Source organism: Phyllobates terribilis, unplaced genomic scaffold (assembly GCF_046119375.1).
Source record: "Phyllobates terribilis strain yellow unplaced genomic scaffold, ASM4611937v1 Scaffold_116__1_contigs__length_5312468, whole genome shotgun sequence".
Classification (NCBI taxonomy): Eukaryota; Metazoa; Chordata; class Amphibia; order Anura; family Dendrobatidae; genus Phyllobates; species Phyllobates terribilis.
The window spans coordinates 4,556,932-4,574,590 of record NW_027362876.1 but is presented as its reverse complement, the minus strand read 5'-3'; the positions used below and the strand labels follow the sequence as shown (position 1 = coordinate 4,574,590).

Sequence of the window (17,659 nt, the reverse complement as noted above, 5' to 3'; positions counted from 1 at the left end):
GCTCCGTACGCCTCGTACACGCGCGGCTCCGCTCCGTACGCCTCGTACACGCGCGGCTCCGCTCCGTACGCCTCGTACACGCGCGGCTCCGCTCCGTACGCCACGTACACGAGCGGCTCCGCTCCGTACGCCTCGTACACGCGCGGCTCCGCTCCGTACACCTCGTACACACGCGGCTCCGCTCCGTACACCTCGTACACGCGCGGTTCCACTCCGTACACCTCGTACACACGCGGCTCTGCTCCGTACACCTCGTACACACACGGCTCTGCTCCGTACACCTCGTACACACACGGCTCTGCTCCGTACACCTCGTACACACACGGCTCTGCTCCGTACACCTCGTACACGCGCGGCTCTGCTACATCCACACTGTAAACCCCTCCTGACCCCACACATAAACTTCAGCTCATCCAGCACCATGACAACCAGCACAGCAGAGTCCTGCATCCACTGAGGCCCCTGATCATGTGACCCCTGACTCCTCCCCTCCTGTGACCTCATCACAGCTCCTGTGCGCACAGAGCAGCCATATATGTGGTGGCGGCTCTGCAGGTGGAGGTATGTGGAGACCCCATTACTGGGCGCAGGGGGCATTAACCCCTTCAGCACCGAGACTCTTTTGGGGTCATGTGTTGCCCCTTTATAAGAATCATAAGGTTTTTGTTCTGTTTCCTGTAATAGATACATACAACCCAACTATGGAGACAGGAAAGGAGGAAACGTATTGTTCTCATAGTACAGGACCCCTTTACTGCCCCACAGTGTAATGCCCCCATTATGCCCCTTATGCAGGATGTATGATGCCCCCCACACAGTGTAATGCCCCCATTATGCCCCTTATGCAGGATGTATGATGCCCCCACACAGTGTAATGCCCCCATTATGCCCCTTATGCAGGATGTATGATGCCCCCACACAGTGTAATGCCCCCATTATGCCCCTTATGCAGGATGTATGATGCCCCCACGCAGTGTAATGTCCCCATTATGCCCCTTATACAGGATGTATGATGCCCCCACACAGTGTAATGCCCCTTATGCAGTATGTATGATGCCCCCCACACAGTGTAATGCCCCCATTATGCCCCTTATGCAGGATGTATGATGCCCCCACACAGTGTAATGACCCCATTATGCCCCTTGTGCAGGATGTATGATGCCCCCACACAGTGTAATGACCCCATTATGCCCCTTGTGCAGGATGTATGATGCCCCCACACAGTGTAATGCCCCCATTATGCCCCTTATGCAGGATGTATGATGCCCCCCACAGTGTAATGCCCCCATTATGCCCCTTATGCAGGATGTATGATGCCTCCACACAGTGTAATGCCCCCATTATGCCCCTTATACAGGATGTATGATGCCCCCACACAGTTTAATGCCCCCATTATGCCCCTTATGCAGGATGTATGATGCCCCCCACACAGTGTACTGCCCCCATTATGCACCTTATGCAGGATGTATGATGCCCCCACAGTGTAATGCCCCCATTATGCCCCGTATGCAGGATGTATGATGCCCCCACACAGTGTAATGCCCCCATTATGCCCCTTATGCAGTATGTATGATGCCCCCACACAGTGTAATGCCCCCATTATGCCCCTTATGCAGTATGTATGATGCCCCCACACAGTGTAATGCCCCCATTATGCCCCTTATGCAGGATGTATGATGCCCCCACACAGTGTAATGCCCCCATTATGCCCCTTATACAGGATGTATGATGCCCCCACACAGTATAATGCCCCCATTATGCCCCCTGTGCAGTATGTATGATGCCCCACACATTGTAATGCATTATGCCCCTTATGTAGTATGTATGATGCCCCCACACAGTGTAATGCCCCCATTATGCCCCTTATGTAGTATGTATGATGCCCCACACAGTGTAATGCCCCCATTATGCCCCTTATGCAGTACGTATGATGCCCCCCACACAGTGTAATGCCCCCATTATGCCCCTTGTGCAGTATGTATGATGCCCCCTACACAGTGTAATGCCCCCATTATGCCCCTTATGCAGTATGTATGATGCCCCACACATTGTAATGCCCCTATTATGCCCCTTATGTAGTATGTGTAATGCCCCCATTATGCCCCTTATGTAGTATGTATGATGCCCCCACACAGTGTAATGCCCCGATTATGCCCCTTATGTAGTACGTATGATGCCCCCCACACAGTGTAATGCCCCCATTATGTCCCTTATTTAGTATGTATGATGCCCCCACACAGTGTAATGTTCTCCCAGTACCGCCTGAGGTCCTGCAGTTGGAATAATCCCTCTGGAGTTGGTTTTCCCTTTGGCTGCTCCCCTACATGTAGACCCTCGAGCATGTATACATGCATGTAGGGGAGCAGGCCTCACTAGATATCGAGGCTTTGTACAGTAATATACCGCATGATGATGGTATCAGAGGAGTAAGACGTTTATTGAAATCGAGATCAATAGAGTGTAGCAGACATAATGACTTCATGGAGGATCTTCTAAAATTAACTTTTACTCATAACTTATTTATTTTTGACAGCAAGTACTTCCACCAGCTCAGTGGTACTGCGATGGGGAGCCCTTGTGCCCCCTCGTATGCTAACCTATTCCTTGGCTGGTGGGAGGAATCCACAATATTCAGGGATGATCATAAGTGATGGCATTCATATATTGGGGTATTGTACAAATATATAGACTACATTTTAATCATCTGGTCAGGGACGAGTGAACAATCTTTTGAATTTGTCAGAGAACTGAACATCAATAGAGTCGGCCTGAGATTTACATCGGAGTTTAATTATAACCAGTTGACTTTCCTGGATGTACTAATCTAGATAGAACGGGATGGGACCCTAGGAACACTCATCTACCATAAACCTACAAGCACTAATAAACTATTGAAGTGGAATAGCCACCACCCCATCCCCATAAAAAGAGGAATACCCAAGGGTCAATTTTTATGGTTGAGAAGGTACTGCCATAATGTCACAGATTTTAATATACTGGCAATAGACCTGAACACCAGATTAAGGGATTATAGGGTACTCATGGTACATTTTGGATTCCACATCATCGTTTGCAGAAAAATGGGAGAAACAGACTCCTCCATACCTAACCAAGAGACCAAGAAAAAGATGGGGTAGCACGAGTAAGAAAAACTTATGACAATCAGAGTGACCTGGGATATACTTGTGGCCGACCCAGCTCGGAGGGTGCTGTGTGATCTACTCCCACAATAACTTTCAGAAAGGGTTGGTCAATTAGGGACCGTTTAGTGCATAGTTTCTACCAAAAAACTGCACCCAAGGTGACTTGGCTAGATAGAAGAATCTGTGGTTTCTTTAGATGTGGAGAATGTTGTACATGTAATTGGATGAGACCATGTAAATCTTTCTCGAGTTCCTCCACGAGTAAAAACTTTTTTCAGAGGGGTTATTCCAACTGTAAAACCTCAGGACTTGTATATATGGCCACATGCACCTGCCCCCTAGATTATGTAGGTAACATGTAAGCAAATAAGAAGAAAGGGTAGCACTCACCGGTCCGTAAAACGTACTTCTTTATTGTATGACATCGGTACACTATTCCTGGACCAATTGTCTTCCCCGTACAAAGTTGCCGGTTCTTGTTTTATTTTTTGTGTTTGGACAGATTATGTAGGCAAGACCAAGAGGGAGTCTAGGAGTAGGGTGGGGGGCATTTGGGTGACATATGCCATGGTCAGGACACCCGATTAGCGAGACACATGAATAGTGTACATCGAGGTGAAACCAGAGACATCTCCTTTTGTATCATTGATGTGGTTAAACCCAATGTGATAGGAGGTGATCACAATAGATATATCCTCAAAAAGGAAAGTGAGTGGATTTCCAGACTGGATTGACTAGACCCTAAGGGACTGAATGAGCCAATTTCCTATGCTTGTTTTGTGTGAATACAGCCCCATTCCGGATTACATTTTGGATTTTATACTCTATTCATTGCTACTCAGTTCCCAGTGATTGGAGTTCACATATTATTGTACGTCATCGAGATATCTGAGCTTCTATATCAGAATTATTTCTTATCAGTTATATCCTACATATACTATTTAGTAACTAGCAAATGTGATGATCCTTGTGTATCTCTAATTATGCAATGGGGGTCTAATGCGATCATTTAGGAATATACTGTGGGCCATCATCCCATATTTTATGTAGTGATAAAGTAGATCTACGTGCCTATTGCATGATGGGAGGATGTGAAATACTTGTTTTTAGTCTCCCATGACGCTGATCTCAGAGATAGGACTTTTCTATGTTGGTGGTATGCAATCCAAAACCATTATGCGATCCGGCGTGGAACGCATGCTTCCGGACATGCGCATTCGCAGATAGGAGACCGTGATGCACTCCAGCATGGAACGCACATGTCCGGTCACATTTGAGCTTTCTTCCGGCCTGTTGTTTTGTGCTGAATTGTGGGGAATACTTGAGAATTTATTTTTGTTCCATCTGTCTTTAGTTGATCCCACTGATACATCAGATAAGTCCTCAGAGAATTATAATTAGAGGAACCCATGGACACATTAGGATTTGTGAAGCTGACCTCCGCTCTCCTCTATTTCCTTTGAATTTATTGTGCGACCTGTATTTCAGAACAGTAGCTCTTGGTTTTTCATTTCCATGTGTAAATTGAATTTGACTCGTCTTTGATATCTCTTTCAAACTTAGTTTTTTCGATATCTGAGATCCATCCTCCAGACTTTGTAAATTCTTTTACATATTTTGTTTGAGTTTTGTATCCAAAAAGGCGGAAAACTTTCACCTAGTTTTTTTTTCAAGAAACAAATATCAAACGCATTGTGACTTGGTTATCCTTCATAAATTTATCTTTATTAAGTTTTGAAAAGGAAATACAAATACAAACGCCGGGTACTAGTTGTGCAACAAGTAGTAGGTCAAACATGACCACATAACCATAACAATAACCAGTATTTCCAAAACATTTGAAAACAAAATGAAAGAAGTTAACACAATCCAAAGTAGAGTCGCTGGTAGAACATTGGTTCAATGTGTTTTAGGATATACCAGCGTGGTGACTCTGACTTAAACATTAAGTCATTACATATTCATGTTGGTTAACAAATAAGGGTTATAAAAGAAAAAACGAGTAGTTAAAACCAAAAACACAAATATACACAAAGACAAAGGGAAGTGGGGGAAGGGATGTATGGGTAAAAGGGTTAGGGTAACGTCAGAGAGGCTCCTGAAGTATAGACTTTACCTTGACCTCATAGGGGAAAGTTATCAGCGGAAGATTTAAACTCCAGTAGGACCATGTTTTATAAAATTTATCATGGGAGTTATTGATCGTGTAGGTGAGCTCCTCCCTTAACATAATCTCATTTATTTTGGAGAACCATAGTGAGATTGTCGGGATAGTGTTACTTTTCCATAGCGAGGGAATACATGCTCTAGCAGACGTGATCAAGAGTCTCAGTATCGAGTTTTTATATGTTTTTAAAGGGATGTTGCTGTGATGGAGAAGGACGAAAGCTGGGTCATGTCTTGCTCCATCCACCAACGTCATGTTACAACACAGACTGTCCAGGAGTTTGCGGAACCTCATCAGGAGAATTCCCAGGCGTTGTAGGAAGGTCATACAGGCACGTGGAGGCCACACACAATACTGAGCCTCATTTTGACTTGTTTTAAGGACATTACATCAAAGTTGGATCAGCCTGTAGTGTGTTTTTCCACTTTTAATTTTGGGGGTGACTCCAAATCCAGGTCTCCATTGGTTAATAAATTTGATTTCCATTGATGATTTTTGTGTGATTTTGTTGTCAGCACATTCAACTTTGTACAGAATAAAGTATTCAATGAGAATATTTCATTCATTCAGATCTAGGATGTGTTATTTGAGTGTTCCCTTTATTTTTTTGAGCAGTGCATTTAATAGAATGTATAGTGAGTAAACTATAATATGTGGGATGCACGTCAGAGTCGCTAAAAAAAATGTATTAGAAGACATTTATCTGATGCAATCAATCCCACAACATTAAACGTCTGTGGTTTCAAGACGCTTCACCATGACATATGATTCAAGCCGTGTTAGTTTCCTTGATACCATGGTGATCAAGGATACACAGGGCCACCTAACTGACCACTATTCCAAGCCCACCAATCTCAATGGCCTATTACACTTTTCTAGCAATCATCCAAGGTCGATGAAGAAATCTATACCTACATCACGATTTCAGAGGGTCAAACGGATTGTGTCCAGTGAAACTATCCGCAATCAGAGGTTATAAGAAATGTCGACCAAATTCACTGAACGAGGCTATCCACCTAGCTTCTTGCATCCCCAGGCGTCGAATTCCAGAACTGATCGTCCAAACAGGACAGAAGGACAGAATCCCCTTTGTTCACACGTTACACCCCTTCGCCTACATCTTACATAAAACCATTAGGAAACACAGGAACATCTTACAAACCGGTTATTCCACGATCCCTGCGTTCCAACAACCCTTCCTACCGTGTTTTAAGAGAGCAACCAATATTAGAGACTCTCTGGTATGTGCCGATTTGGGCGCAGCGTACCTAGGTCCTAAACAATGTTTTTTGCAGAATCCCAAAATGGGCACATTCCCATGTCTCCAATGTCGTCAATGCAACAATGTCCTCAGGGGTAGCATTGTTCATCACCCACAAACTGGCAAAATATACAACATCAAAGGGTACTTTACATGTGACAGTTCATATGTGGTATATCTTATTAAATGTGCATTCGGCCGAATCTATGTGGGGGAGACGGCACAGCCCATAATGGATAGGATTTCAAAGCACAAGTCCACAATTTGGTGCAAAAACCTAATGTTACCCATTCCCCAACAGTTTATCACGGCAGGACATAGTATTTCTCAATTCAAATACCAGTTATTGGAACAAGTTTTGACACCACGTCGGGGAAGCGACCGAGTGAGCCTTCTCAAACGTAGATAAGCCTACTGGATTCATGAATTACAGTTCTTAGAGTCGAAAGGCCTTAATAGGGACTATGAACTACTGGCTTTTTATATAAGGTTTTTTTATGATTGGAGTTTGGTTCTCATTGAACAATTGGTATAGAGAAACTTGTCACCCAGGGATCTTATGTGACCCTATGTTGAAATGTATTTGACATTTGGAAATGTGGTCTTCAATTTGAATAGGTCAATAATATACATGTTTTGATCTCCATATCCTACTCATATATTGTATCCTTTATTGCAGATTATTCCTCTCTGGCACACTCTTGTCCCCTCTCCTGGATCCTTCTCCACTCCAACAAAGGCTCTGCCTCATGCCCATTGGGTCTTATGCTCTATACTGGTGGAACCCACATTCTCTCTCCCTGGCACTCAAACTTCCAGCTCACTGGAACGCATTTACACCAGCCTGCGGAACGCACAGCTTCCTGGGAGCAACGCGTCACTTCCGGTGACGTCACACGTGCACTTCCGAAGTGCACACTACACAGCACTGCGGGATTGGTGGCAATTGGTCAGCTGATACCATCCTGCCCCTGACAACGCTCACAGCACCAGGAACTAGCGGTGGACACCGCGTTCCTCTAAGCCACTACGTGCAGTACCACCTTATAACCAGGAACTAGGGGTCACAGGTATGCTACGTCCAGCTCTATTCGGTCTATCTCTGCCTCTACAGTCCCTCTCAGCTGTTAACTCTGAGTCTGCCACTCTCTGCTCTTTTCTGCAGACCCAAGTAACCAGTGTCACCATATCTCCACACTTTTGAATTCCTACCTTTGAATACCATCCAGGAGGCTAGTAGGTGTCGCCTCTCTTCAATTTGTATATATACTTGCTCTATACTATGATGTTGTATCCGCATTAATGGGGTTTGACGAAATATTATACACTGTTTAAGAGGGGTTTGGGAGAAATTGTTAATATTTTCTCAATATTTCCCTGACAGTGCGTCTATGAGAAACTTATTCAGCTGCAGACTCCAAGGAAGAAACTGCTTGTTGTATGTGTCCTAAAATATAAAGGTTTTATTACTAGATATAAAGAAGAAAACTAAATACTGTAAAATAATAAATCTCCTTATATGTTTCCTCTCATTATCTCCAATAGTTGTATTATTACACAGGATTTTTTTAATGTTCCATCAGCTTATCTTTTTCTCCTTCAGGTCTCTACAATATCGGATCCTCTCAGTGAAGATCTTCTATATAAGAAAATTTTTCTGATTTACCCATCAAAGATGGATATGGACAGAGACAAGATGGCGGAGAGGATATTACACCTCACCCTAGAGATCCTCTTCCGGCTTACTGGAGAGGTGAGAGATTCTGATGACGTCACATTACATCATTCTTATCTATGGAAATAACAGATGGACAGAACTGGAGAGGTGAGAACTCTGGAAATGTCTGGAGTGAGATTTATTACTGTGTCTCTCCATAACCAGAGATTAATCACGGGGCCTCCACCTCACCCCCTGATACATGAGGACATCAATGACCAGATCCTAGAACTCGCCTACAAGATGATTGAGCTGCTGACTGGAGAGGTGACACTGCTGGGAATGATGGGACATTTTACAGTAACACTATGAAGGGATCGGGGAGATGATGGTATCATTGTGTGTGTCAGGTTCCTATAAGGTGTCAGGATGTCGCTGTCTATTTTTCCATGGAGGAGTGGGAGTATTTAGAAGGACGCAAAGATCTATACAAGAACGTCATGATGGAGGTTCCCCAGCCCCTCACATCACCAGGTAATAGACAGGACTAAATACACACGGCCTATAATTATCTGTATGTAAAGAATGAATTCAGTCCCTGTATGTGTTTCCTCCAGATCTATCCAGTAAGAGGACAACACCAGAGAGATGTCACCGTCCTCTTCTTCCACAGGACTGTAAACAAGAAGATCCCAATGTTCCTCAGGATCATCAGGTAGATGGAGAGAAGGAGTCATGAGATCTCCCCTATGATGTGTAGACGGCTGTAAAGGTTTTGTATTTTTGGATTCAGTCTTGTTTTATCCACCATTATTATGTTTTATATTTGTGTAATGAGAACGGTGGAGATGGCAGGATTAGAGCCAATCATAGATGTGACTTCTCCATCTGTCTGTGACTTTTACAATATTTGTTTCAGGGTGAAGATCTGACCCATAGTAATACTACAGACACATATGTGAGGGATGATGAGCGGTGTAAAGAGGAGATTCCTACATATGACTACCCAGGTGAGTAGTAATCACTGAATACTGAGAAGTCACAGATTCTTCTCAGTCACCGGCTGTGGCTGCTTTATCGTTTGTGTAGTCCGGCTGTATCACAATCGTGTGATCACCATTTTGCCGCTAGACCACAACATTCTCCTCCGTCCGAAAATGTTCAGATTACTTTGGGAAATTGTGAAAGCCCTTTTCTATAGAACTTACAACCTGGAGGATCCACCTACCCCCTGGGATTAGATGATGCTGACCGTTACCTGCCCAGGTCTGTAAACTACAAAGCCAAATGACAGCGTACGCAGAATGTGCAGATGATCAGGCCCCATTTTTCAAATCTGACAGTTGTCACTTTATGTGGTGATAACTTTGAAATTTTTCACAAAGGATAATAAGAAACAAATGGACCTTACAAATTATTTTCCAACTTCTTTTGAATTTGACAATACCCTATATACAGCTGTACACTACTGTCTGGTCACATGGCAGGTTAAGAAGGGAAGGAGCGACATTTAGCTATTAGGAATGCAGATTTTGCTGGAATAGTTTGCAGACACAATGTATTGGGGGCACTGTTCATAGTCACATGGAAGCTGAAAAGATGGCTACCATGAACAGGCTTGCCTTAACTACCCCATTTACATATTTCACAAATTACTTTCCTCATCACCCTTTAACCTCTCTACATGGATCTGGACTTACACAGAGACCCCTAGGCTTGGGCCACGGTGTTACCTGCTGTTCTGTGGAGTGACATGGGAAGAAGAATAGTCAGATAGCCGGGTCAGAACAGGAGGGCAGAGAAAATACAAAATCAGAAGACACAAGAGTAGTCAGTAAACGGGCCGAGGTCACAACAGAAACAAATACACAAGCCGGGAGCTGAGCACAGAGGACTGAACCAGAGGAGAACAAGGCTGTATCTGGCAGCTTCTGGCAATATGCTTCCAGCTTTAGTAGGGTGCGGTGCTTTCCAAATGGCTGAAGTAGGGAGCAGATTATTCCAGCTGGACAGCACACACACCCATACTGCAAAACTGGATGGTACTACTGGTCTCTGCAACCCTAATCTTAGTGGCTGCGCAGAGCCTGCGCCTCGCAGAGCTTCTGGTTCTGACGTCTCTTCCATCACCAGCGCCGCCTGCAGAATGAATAAGGCGGCTTCTGGTGTCAAAAGTAGACCTCACACAAGTCGAAGCAGGAGGAGAAGTAGACGTCCCAGAGGAGTTGGGACACACCTTTTGCAGAAGCAGTAGAAATCCCCATAAAGTGACTCCATTTTGGAAATTATAACCCTCAGTGAATTAATTTATAGGAGAAGTGACTATTTTGACTCTACAGTCACTCTCCAGAAATTAGCACGCAGTGGATGTTGGAGAGTGAAAATTGCAAATATGCTATTTTATTACCCAACACACAGTGCCCAGATTGTGCTCCAGGAGACACACACCGTAAATTAAGTGGGTTCTTCTCATTATAGTAATACCAAATACATGGATGCTGAATGTGACTTAGGCACATAAACTACTGCAAAGCTCAGAAGTGAGGGGGAGATCTGACTTTGGGAGAGTGGATATTGCTGGATTGGTTTATGGAAGCCATGTTGCTTTTCAAGAGCCTTTGAGCCACTAGTAATATGGAAACCTCTGTTTTTCCATTGACAGATGATGGATCTGAGTGGGGACTTGTTTTTTGTCAAATAAGTAGAAGTTTTTATTGGTATTATTTTCGCCTACATAACATTGTTTGGTGGCTTTTTATTCCATATTTTGGAGGCAGAATGAAAAAACAGTGGAACTCGCTCTACTGATCCATCCTATGAAGTTTCCTATTAGACAGTCATTGTCCTGGTGAATAAGTGAATTTTTTTTTATATAACTTGCCTTTTTTATGGAGAGTTTAAGTAGAAATGTTCAAAAATATAAAATTCAAGGATTTTTTATTAAAAATAATAATTGGTTTTATTCTTGGCAGATGTCTGTACCAGGAGATCAGAGGGACAGCTGACATTTTCAGTTTTCAAATCAGATAATTTTCAGATCCAACAGGATATAATTGAAATGAATGACATTTCTCCAGATTTACCATCATCCCTTCACAGCAAAGATCTGTCATCTGATCCTTTGATACAGGTCCTGTCTTCTGATTCATTACCGACTACTAAGGAAAATCAAAGTCACAAAACAAGCATTAAAAAACAAACTGCTTCTAAAGCAAAGAAGCCATTTTCACGTTCAGAATATAGAAATAGTTTTCCTCTCAAAAAGTCTTTTCTTAAACCTCAAAAAATTCACACAGAGAAGAATAGATTTTCTTGTTCCAAGTGTGGGAGATGTTTTAATCAGAAATCAGATCTTGTTAGGCACCAGAGAACTCACACAGGGGAGAAGCCTTTTTCCTGTTCAGAATGTGGTAAATGTTTTACAGAGAAATCAAATCTTATCGCACATCAGAGAATTCACACAGGGGAGAAGCCATTTTCCTGTTCAGAATGTGGTAAATGTTTTACAGAGAAATCAAATCTTATCACACATCAGAGAACTCACACAGGGGAGAAGCCATTTTCCTGTTCAGAATGTGGAAAATGTTTTAACCAGAAATCAAATCTTAATATACATCAGAGAACTCACACAGGGGAGATGCCTTTTCCATGTTCAGAATGTGGAAAATGTTTTAACCAGAAATCTAGTTTTCTTAAGCACCAGAGAAACCACACAGAGGAGAAGCCTTTTTCATGTTCAGATTGTGGGAAATGTTTTGTACAGAAATCATATCTTAGTATACATCAGAGAACTCACACAGGGGAGAAGCCATTTTCCTGTTCAGAATGTGGGAAATATTTTACAGAGAAATCAACTCTTATCAACCATCAGAGAACTCACACAGGAGAGAAGCCATTTTCCTGTTCAGAATGTGAGAAATGTTTTTCAGAGAAATCAAATCTTATTGTACATCAGAGAACTCACACAGGGGAGAAGCCATTTTCATGTTCAGAATGTGGGAAATCTTTTGCAAAGAAATCAAATCTTACCAAACATCAGAGAACTCACACAGGGGAGAAGCCTTTTTCATGTTCAGATTGTGGAAAATGTTTTGGACACAAATCATATCTTAATAAACATCAGAGAACTCACAAAGGGGAGAAGCCATTTTCCTGTACAGAATGTGGGAAATATTTTACAGAGAAATCAACTCTTATCAACCATCAGAGAACTCGCACAGGAGAAAAGCCATTTTCCTGTTCAGAATGTGGGAAATGTTTTACAGAGAAATCAACTCTTACCAAACATCACAAAACTCACACAGGGGAGAAGCCTTTTTCATGTTCAGAATGTGGGAAATGTTTTACAGAGAAATCAAGTCTTATCAAACATCAGAGAACTCACACAGGAGAGAAGCCTTTTTCTTGTTCAGAATGTGGGAAATGTTTTAACCAGAAATCAGATATTGATAAGCACCAGAGAACTCATACAGGGGAGAAGCCTTTTTCATGTTCAAAATGTGGGAAATGTTTTAACCAGAAAGCGCATCTTGATAGCCACCAGAGAACCCACACAGGGGAGAATGCCGCAACTACACCCAACTAGTGTCTGTAGAAACTAGAAAAAAAACCTAGCTGCACAACTAAAAATGCCACCACACACCTAACTAACTAATAAGCTGTTGAGGAGTTTCTCATACCTCCTGAGGAACCAGAGAGGAGGCTGCAAAACACTCTCAACAAGGGGAAAGGAAAGTATGAAGTAAAATATGAAAACTCTGAATGAGAAACAAAAACACATTCATATAGGGCAAAGAAGGCAAGCTAAGGAGAACCAAAAATAAAAGGAACAAGTATAATCTCCCAGAAACTCATCACTGTTAGAATTAAAAGGTACTGGGAGGGAAAGCAAACTGACCGGGAGGATAGTTTCACCTTTGTGGTGAAACTTACAAAATTTATCCTCACCAACTGTGTACGTAAAACCCATCCATTTATAATGACCACGGACAAGATAAAGATTCCCAACTCACATCAGGACCACAAGATCCCAGGGACTTTCAGCTGCATCACAACTAATGTAATGTACTTAATTATATGTAGCAAATGTCCAACTGGGGGTCTGTATGTAGGGGAGACCAGGCAAAAACTTAAGGATGAATTCTCATCACCACCCAAAAAAAGAAAAAAAGAATAGATCTACTTGTGTCCACACATATTTACCGCCACAACTGCTTATCCCTTTCCGAAACTGATAGTTCTGCTTCACGTCACTTGTCTTATCTATTGCATTATTCCTGTGCCCTGTTGTGTATAAATATGTGACTCTTCAGATTTTGTGTTATACTATGCCTGATGAAAGACCTGAGTAGTCTAGAAAGCTTACTGACTAATGGCTAACTGAAAAGATGGTATCCTCCACTGAGGACTTTCAAATTTTAAAGTTTTTCTCCAAACAGCAATTTTAAGATCTCTCCACAGGTGTTCAATGGGATTTAGATCCGGATTCATTGCTAGTCAGAACTGTCCAGCACTTTGTTTCCATCCATTTTCTGGGTGCTTCTTGAAGTATGTTTGGGGTCATTGTCATGCTGGAAGACCCATGACCTAGCATGCAAACCCAACTTTCTGACACTAGGCACTACATTGTGCCCCAAAATCCTTTGCTAATCTTCAGATTTCATGATTCCTTGCACACAGTCAAGGTACCTGACCTGAGGCAGCAAAACAACCCCAAAACCTCTTTGAAGCTCCACCATATTTGACTGTATGTGTTTGTAAATTTATTGATTATGTTGCACATTGGACAGAGGAACATCCGGATCTCAAAAGATGGACTTATAACCTTGAAATTATTGATATTTTTCAACAATTTTGGTTCTCAAGTCCTCAGACAGTTCTCTTCTCCTTTTTCTGTTTTCTCCATGCTTAGTGTGCCACACATATGCACACAATGCAAAGATTGAATCAACTTCTCCCTTTTTTATCTGGTTTTAGTTGTGATTTTCTTATTGCCCACACCTGTTACTTGCCACAATTGCGTTTGAACAAGCTTCACATGCTTGAAACAGAGTTGTTTACCCACAATTTTGGCAAGGTGTCAATAATTTTGTCCGACCTATTTTATGTGGTTTTGTGTGAAATTATGTTCAATTTGCCTTTTTTTTCTCTGTTTTCTTGTGCTGTTTCAATAACCGCAAAGGAAATAAACGTGTATAATAAAACATGTAATTCCAATAATTTTCTGGGAGAATTACTTCATTTTCTGGCACAATTTCAAGGGATCCAACACTTTTGACCATGACTTGTTTTTGTTGCCTTTTTAATTTGTTGCAGCATATCATCCTCTTCATGTTTAGCTATATTAGGAGGCTTGTAGCAAAGTCCAGTTAGCAGCTTTCCATTATTGCCATTTCCATGTACATTACCCATACTGACTTTACATCAGGGATGTAAAGCTCAAAACATGTAGAGGGCCAAAATGAAAAGTTGTGGACCAACCAGTATACAGTATAATGGGCCCCACATAGTCCTCCATACAGAATAATGGGCCCCACAAAGTCCTCCATTCAGTATGATTGGCCCCACAAAGCTTTCCATACAGTAAAATGGATCCCACAAAGTCCTCCATGCAGAATAATGGCCCCACATAGGTGTGGTGGTTCTGGTGTCGTGGGTCAAATATAATCACCAAGAGTTGGGCATGTGTGCTGTACATTGTCGAAACTGCCCCCCATGTCGTCATTGAGCTTGAGGTCTTAAGTTGGTTTTAACGAAAATACCCACCCGTCTACCTATTTTTCTTTCCTATCCATTTGAATGTAGTGTAACCATCTATGTTTGACACCAAGTCATGGCTTTCATCCAACCAGGTTTCTGTAATCTGTGGCTGACCTAAGAGTCTAATTCATTCATTTTGTTTTCAAGACTTCTTTCATTTGCCTGCAGACATTTAATACTATTAGCACATTTATTACTGCTACTCGCCTCCTTACTTTCCTTGAATGTCTCACTCTGTCTATTCTACCCCCTTATTTGCACGGCTACCCTCCCTCCCCCAGATCCTAGTTTGAAAGCTCCTCCATCCATCTGACCATTTTTTTTTCCCCAGCACATCTGCTTTCTCCCCATTGAGGTGCAGCCTGTAGCCGACAGAGAAGTCAGCCCAGTTCTCCATGAACCTAAACCCTTTCTTCCTGACAATTATCTCCTTAAGTTCCCGCTGACTTTCTAGTGACGTAGTGGTATCAGCAGTATTTCTGAAAACACCAAAATGCCCTTCAGTAGGGTTATCAATAAGGGAACAACAAAAACATTAAACTTTAGGAGGGCGAAGTTTGATCAGCTGATAGAAAACCTTCAACTTATTGACTGGGACAAAGTTCTTAATCAAGGAAATACGAATAGTAAATGGGAAACCTTCAAAAGAGTTCTGAATACTCAGTGCGAGAGGTATATACCATATGGGAATAAAAGGGCCAGAAATAAGAGGAAACCAATATGGTTGAACAAGAACGTAAAAGGGGCGTTAAATAGCAAAAAAGAGGCATTCAAGAGATTAAAACAGGAAAACAGTAAGGAGGCACTAATGTGTTACAAGGAAAAAACGAGAACCTGTAAAAAAACAAATAAAAATAGCGAAGGAGGAAACAGAGAAACGTATTGCTAGTGAAAGTAGATCAAATCCCAAACTGTTCTTTACGTATATAAATAGTAAAAGGATTAAATCGGATAATATTGGAGCGATAAAAAGTGAGGAAGGCAAAATCATAGAGAAAGATGAGGATAAAGCTAATCTATTAAATAATTTTTTTTCGACAACTTTCACAAAGGAAATAGAACTAACAGGAGAAATGAGAAGTGACAAGCTTAATCCTCCACTAAGTATGACAAATCTAACCCAAGCTGGGGTACAGAAACGCCTCAGTAACATTAAAATAAACAAATCACCAGGACCTGATGGCATACACCCACGGGTACTAAGGGAACTAAGTAAAGTGATAGACCGTTATATCTTATATTTAAGGACTCTGAGACTGGGTCTGTACCACTTGATTGGCGACAGGCGAATGTAGTGCCAATATTCAAAAAGGGAGCGAAAAGTGACGCCGGAAACTATCGGCCGGTGAGTCTGACGTCCGTTGTGGGCAAAATTTTTGAAAGCTTCATTAAAGAGGCAATTACGGAGCATCTTGATGCTAATAATCTTTTAATCCCGAACCAACATGGATTCATGAGGAATCGCTCCTGCCAAACAAACCTGATTGACTTCTACGAGGAGGTTAGCTCTCGAGTAGATCAGGGAGAACCAATGGATGTCGTGTATCTCGACTTCTCAAAAGCGTTCGATAGCGTGCCACATAATAGGTTGGTATACAAAATGAGAATGATGGGGCTGGGGGAAAATGTCTGCAAGTGGGTAGCTAACTGGCTAAAGCATAGAAGGCAGAGGGTGGTTATAAATGGAATATACTCAGATTGGGTAAGCGTCACTAGTGGGGTACCACAGGGGTCTGTACTAGGCCCAATGTTATTTAATATCTTTATTAACGACATAGTCAACGGGATAAATAGTAAAATATCAATATTTGCAGATGACACAAAGTTATGTAAAACAATTAATACAAAAGAGGACAGTGCAGACCTACAGAGTGATTTGGATAAGCTGGGTAGGTGGAGCATTAAATGGCAAATGAGGTTTAACGAGGAGAAATGTAAGGTCATACATATGGGAAGGAAAAATGGAAGTCACCAGTACTCACTGAATGGGAAATCACTGGGGCATTCAGAGATGGAGAAGGACTTGGGCATCTTAATTGATAGCAAACTAAATTGGAGTGCCCAAAGTCAGGAAGCTGCTGTAAGGGCAAACAGGGTAATGGGATGTATCAGAAGAGGTATAGCTGCAAAGGATGAGAACATTGTTCTTCCACTGTACAAAGCTCTGGTCAGACCACACTTGGAATACTGTGCTCAGTTATGGGCCCCAATATATAGAAAGGATATAAATGAGCTTGAAAAGGTACAAAGGAGGGCAACAAAATTAATAAAGGGAATGGAGGGACTGCAATACCCAGAGAGGTTGGCAAAACAAGGACTATTCAGCCTGGAAAAGAGAAGGTTGAGGGGGGACATAATAAATGTGTACAAATATGTTAGGGGACAGTATAGAGATCTTGCCCGGGATTTGTTCAAAAGGAGGGATATTACGGTAACAAGAGGGCATTCACTAAGACTGGAAGAGAAAAGGTTCCAGCGCCAGCATAGGAAGGGGTTCTTTACGGTAAGAGCAGTGAGAATATGGAATTCACTGAGTGAGGAGACGGTAATGTCAGATTCACTACACCAGTTCAAGCGGGGACTGGATGCATTTCTAGATACCAGGCAGATTTCAGCATATACTTAAAAATAAAATAAAATAGTAGGTTGATACAGGGATTTATTCTGACTGC

General features: G+C 42.2%; 1 protein-coding gene across 2 annotated transcripts; it reads left to right on the top strand.

Annotated features, from left to right (window-relative positions):
• The first annotated feature begins 486 nt into the window (after positions 1 to 486).
• On the top strand, positions 487 to 14,447 carry LOC141201486 (uncharacterized). Of its 2 annotated transcripts, XM_073663494.1 has the most exons (9): positions 487 to 561; positions 7,251 to 7,641; positions 7,737 to 7,807; positions 8,175 to 8,324; positions 8,454 to 8,555; positions 8,639 to 8,762; positions 8,846 to 8,943; positions 9,148 to 9,238; positions 11,201 to 14,447. In XM_073663494.1, exons 4-9 carry the CDS (start codon positions 8,247 to 8,249, stop codon positions 12,811 to 12,813), a joined length of 2,106 nt encoding a protein of 701 aa, XP_073519595.1. In that variant the 5' UTR covers positions 487 to 561; positions 7,251 to 7,641; positions 7,737 to 7,807; positions 8,175 to 8,246; the 3' UTR covers positions 12,814 to 14,447. The 2 variants fall into 2 exon arrangements, with proteins under 2 accessions (XP_073519595.1, XP_073519596.1); XM_073663495.1 differs by lacking the exon at positions 487 to 561 and having other exon boundaries at positions 7,227 to 7,641.
• The last annotated feature ends 3,212 nt before the right edge of the window (positions 14,448 to 17,659 follow it).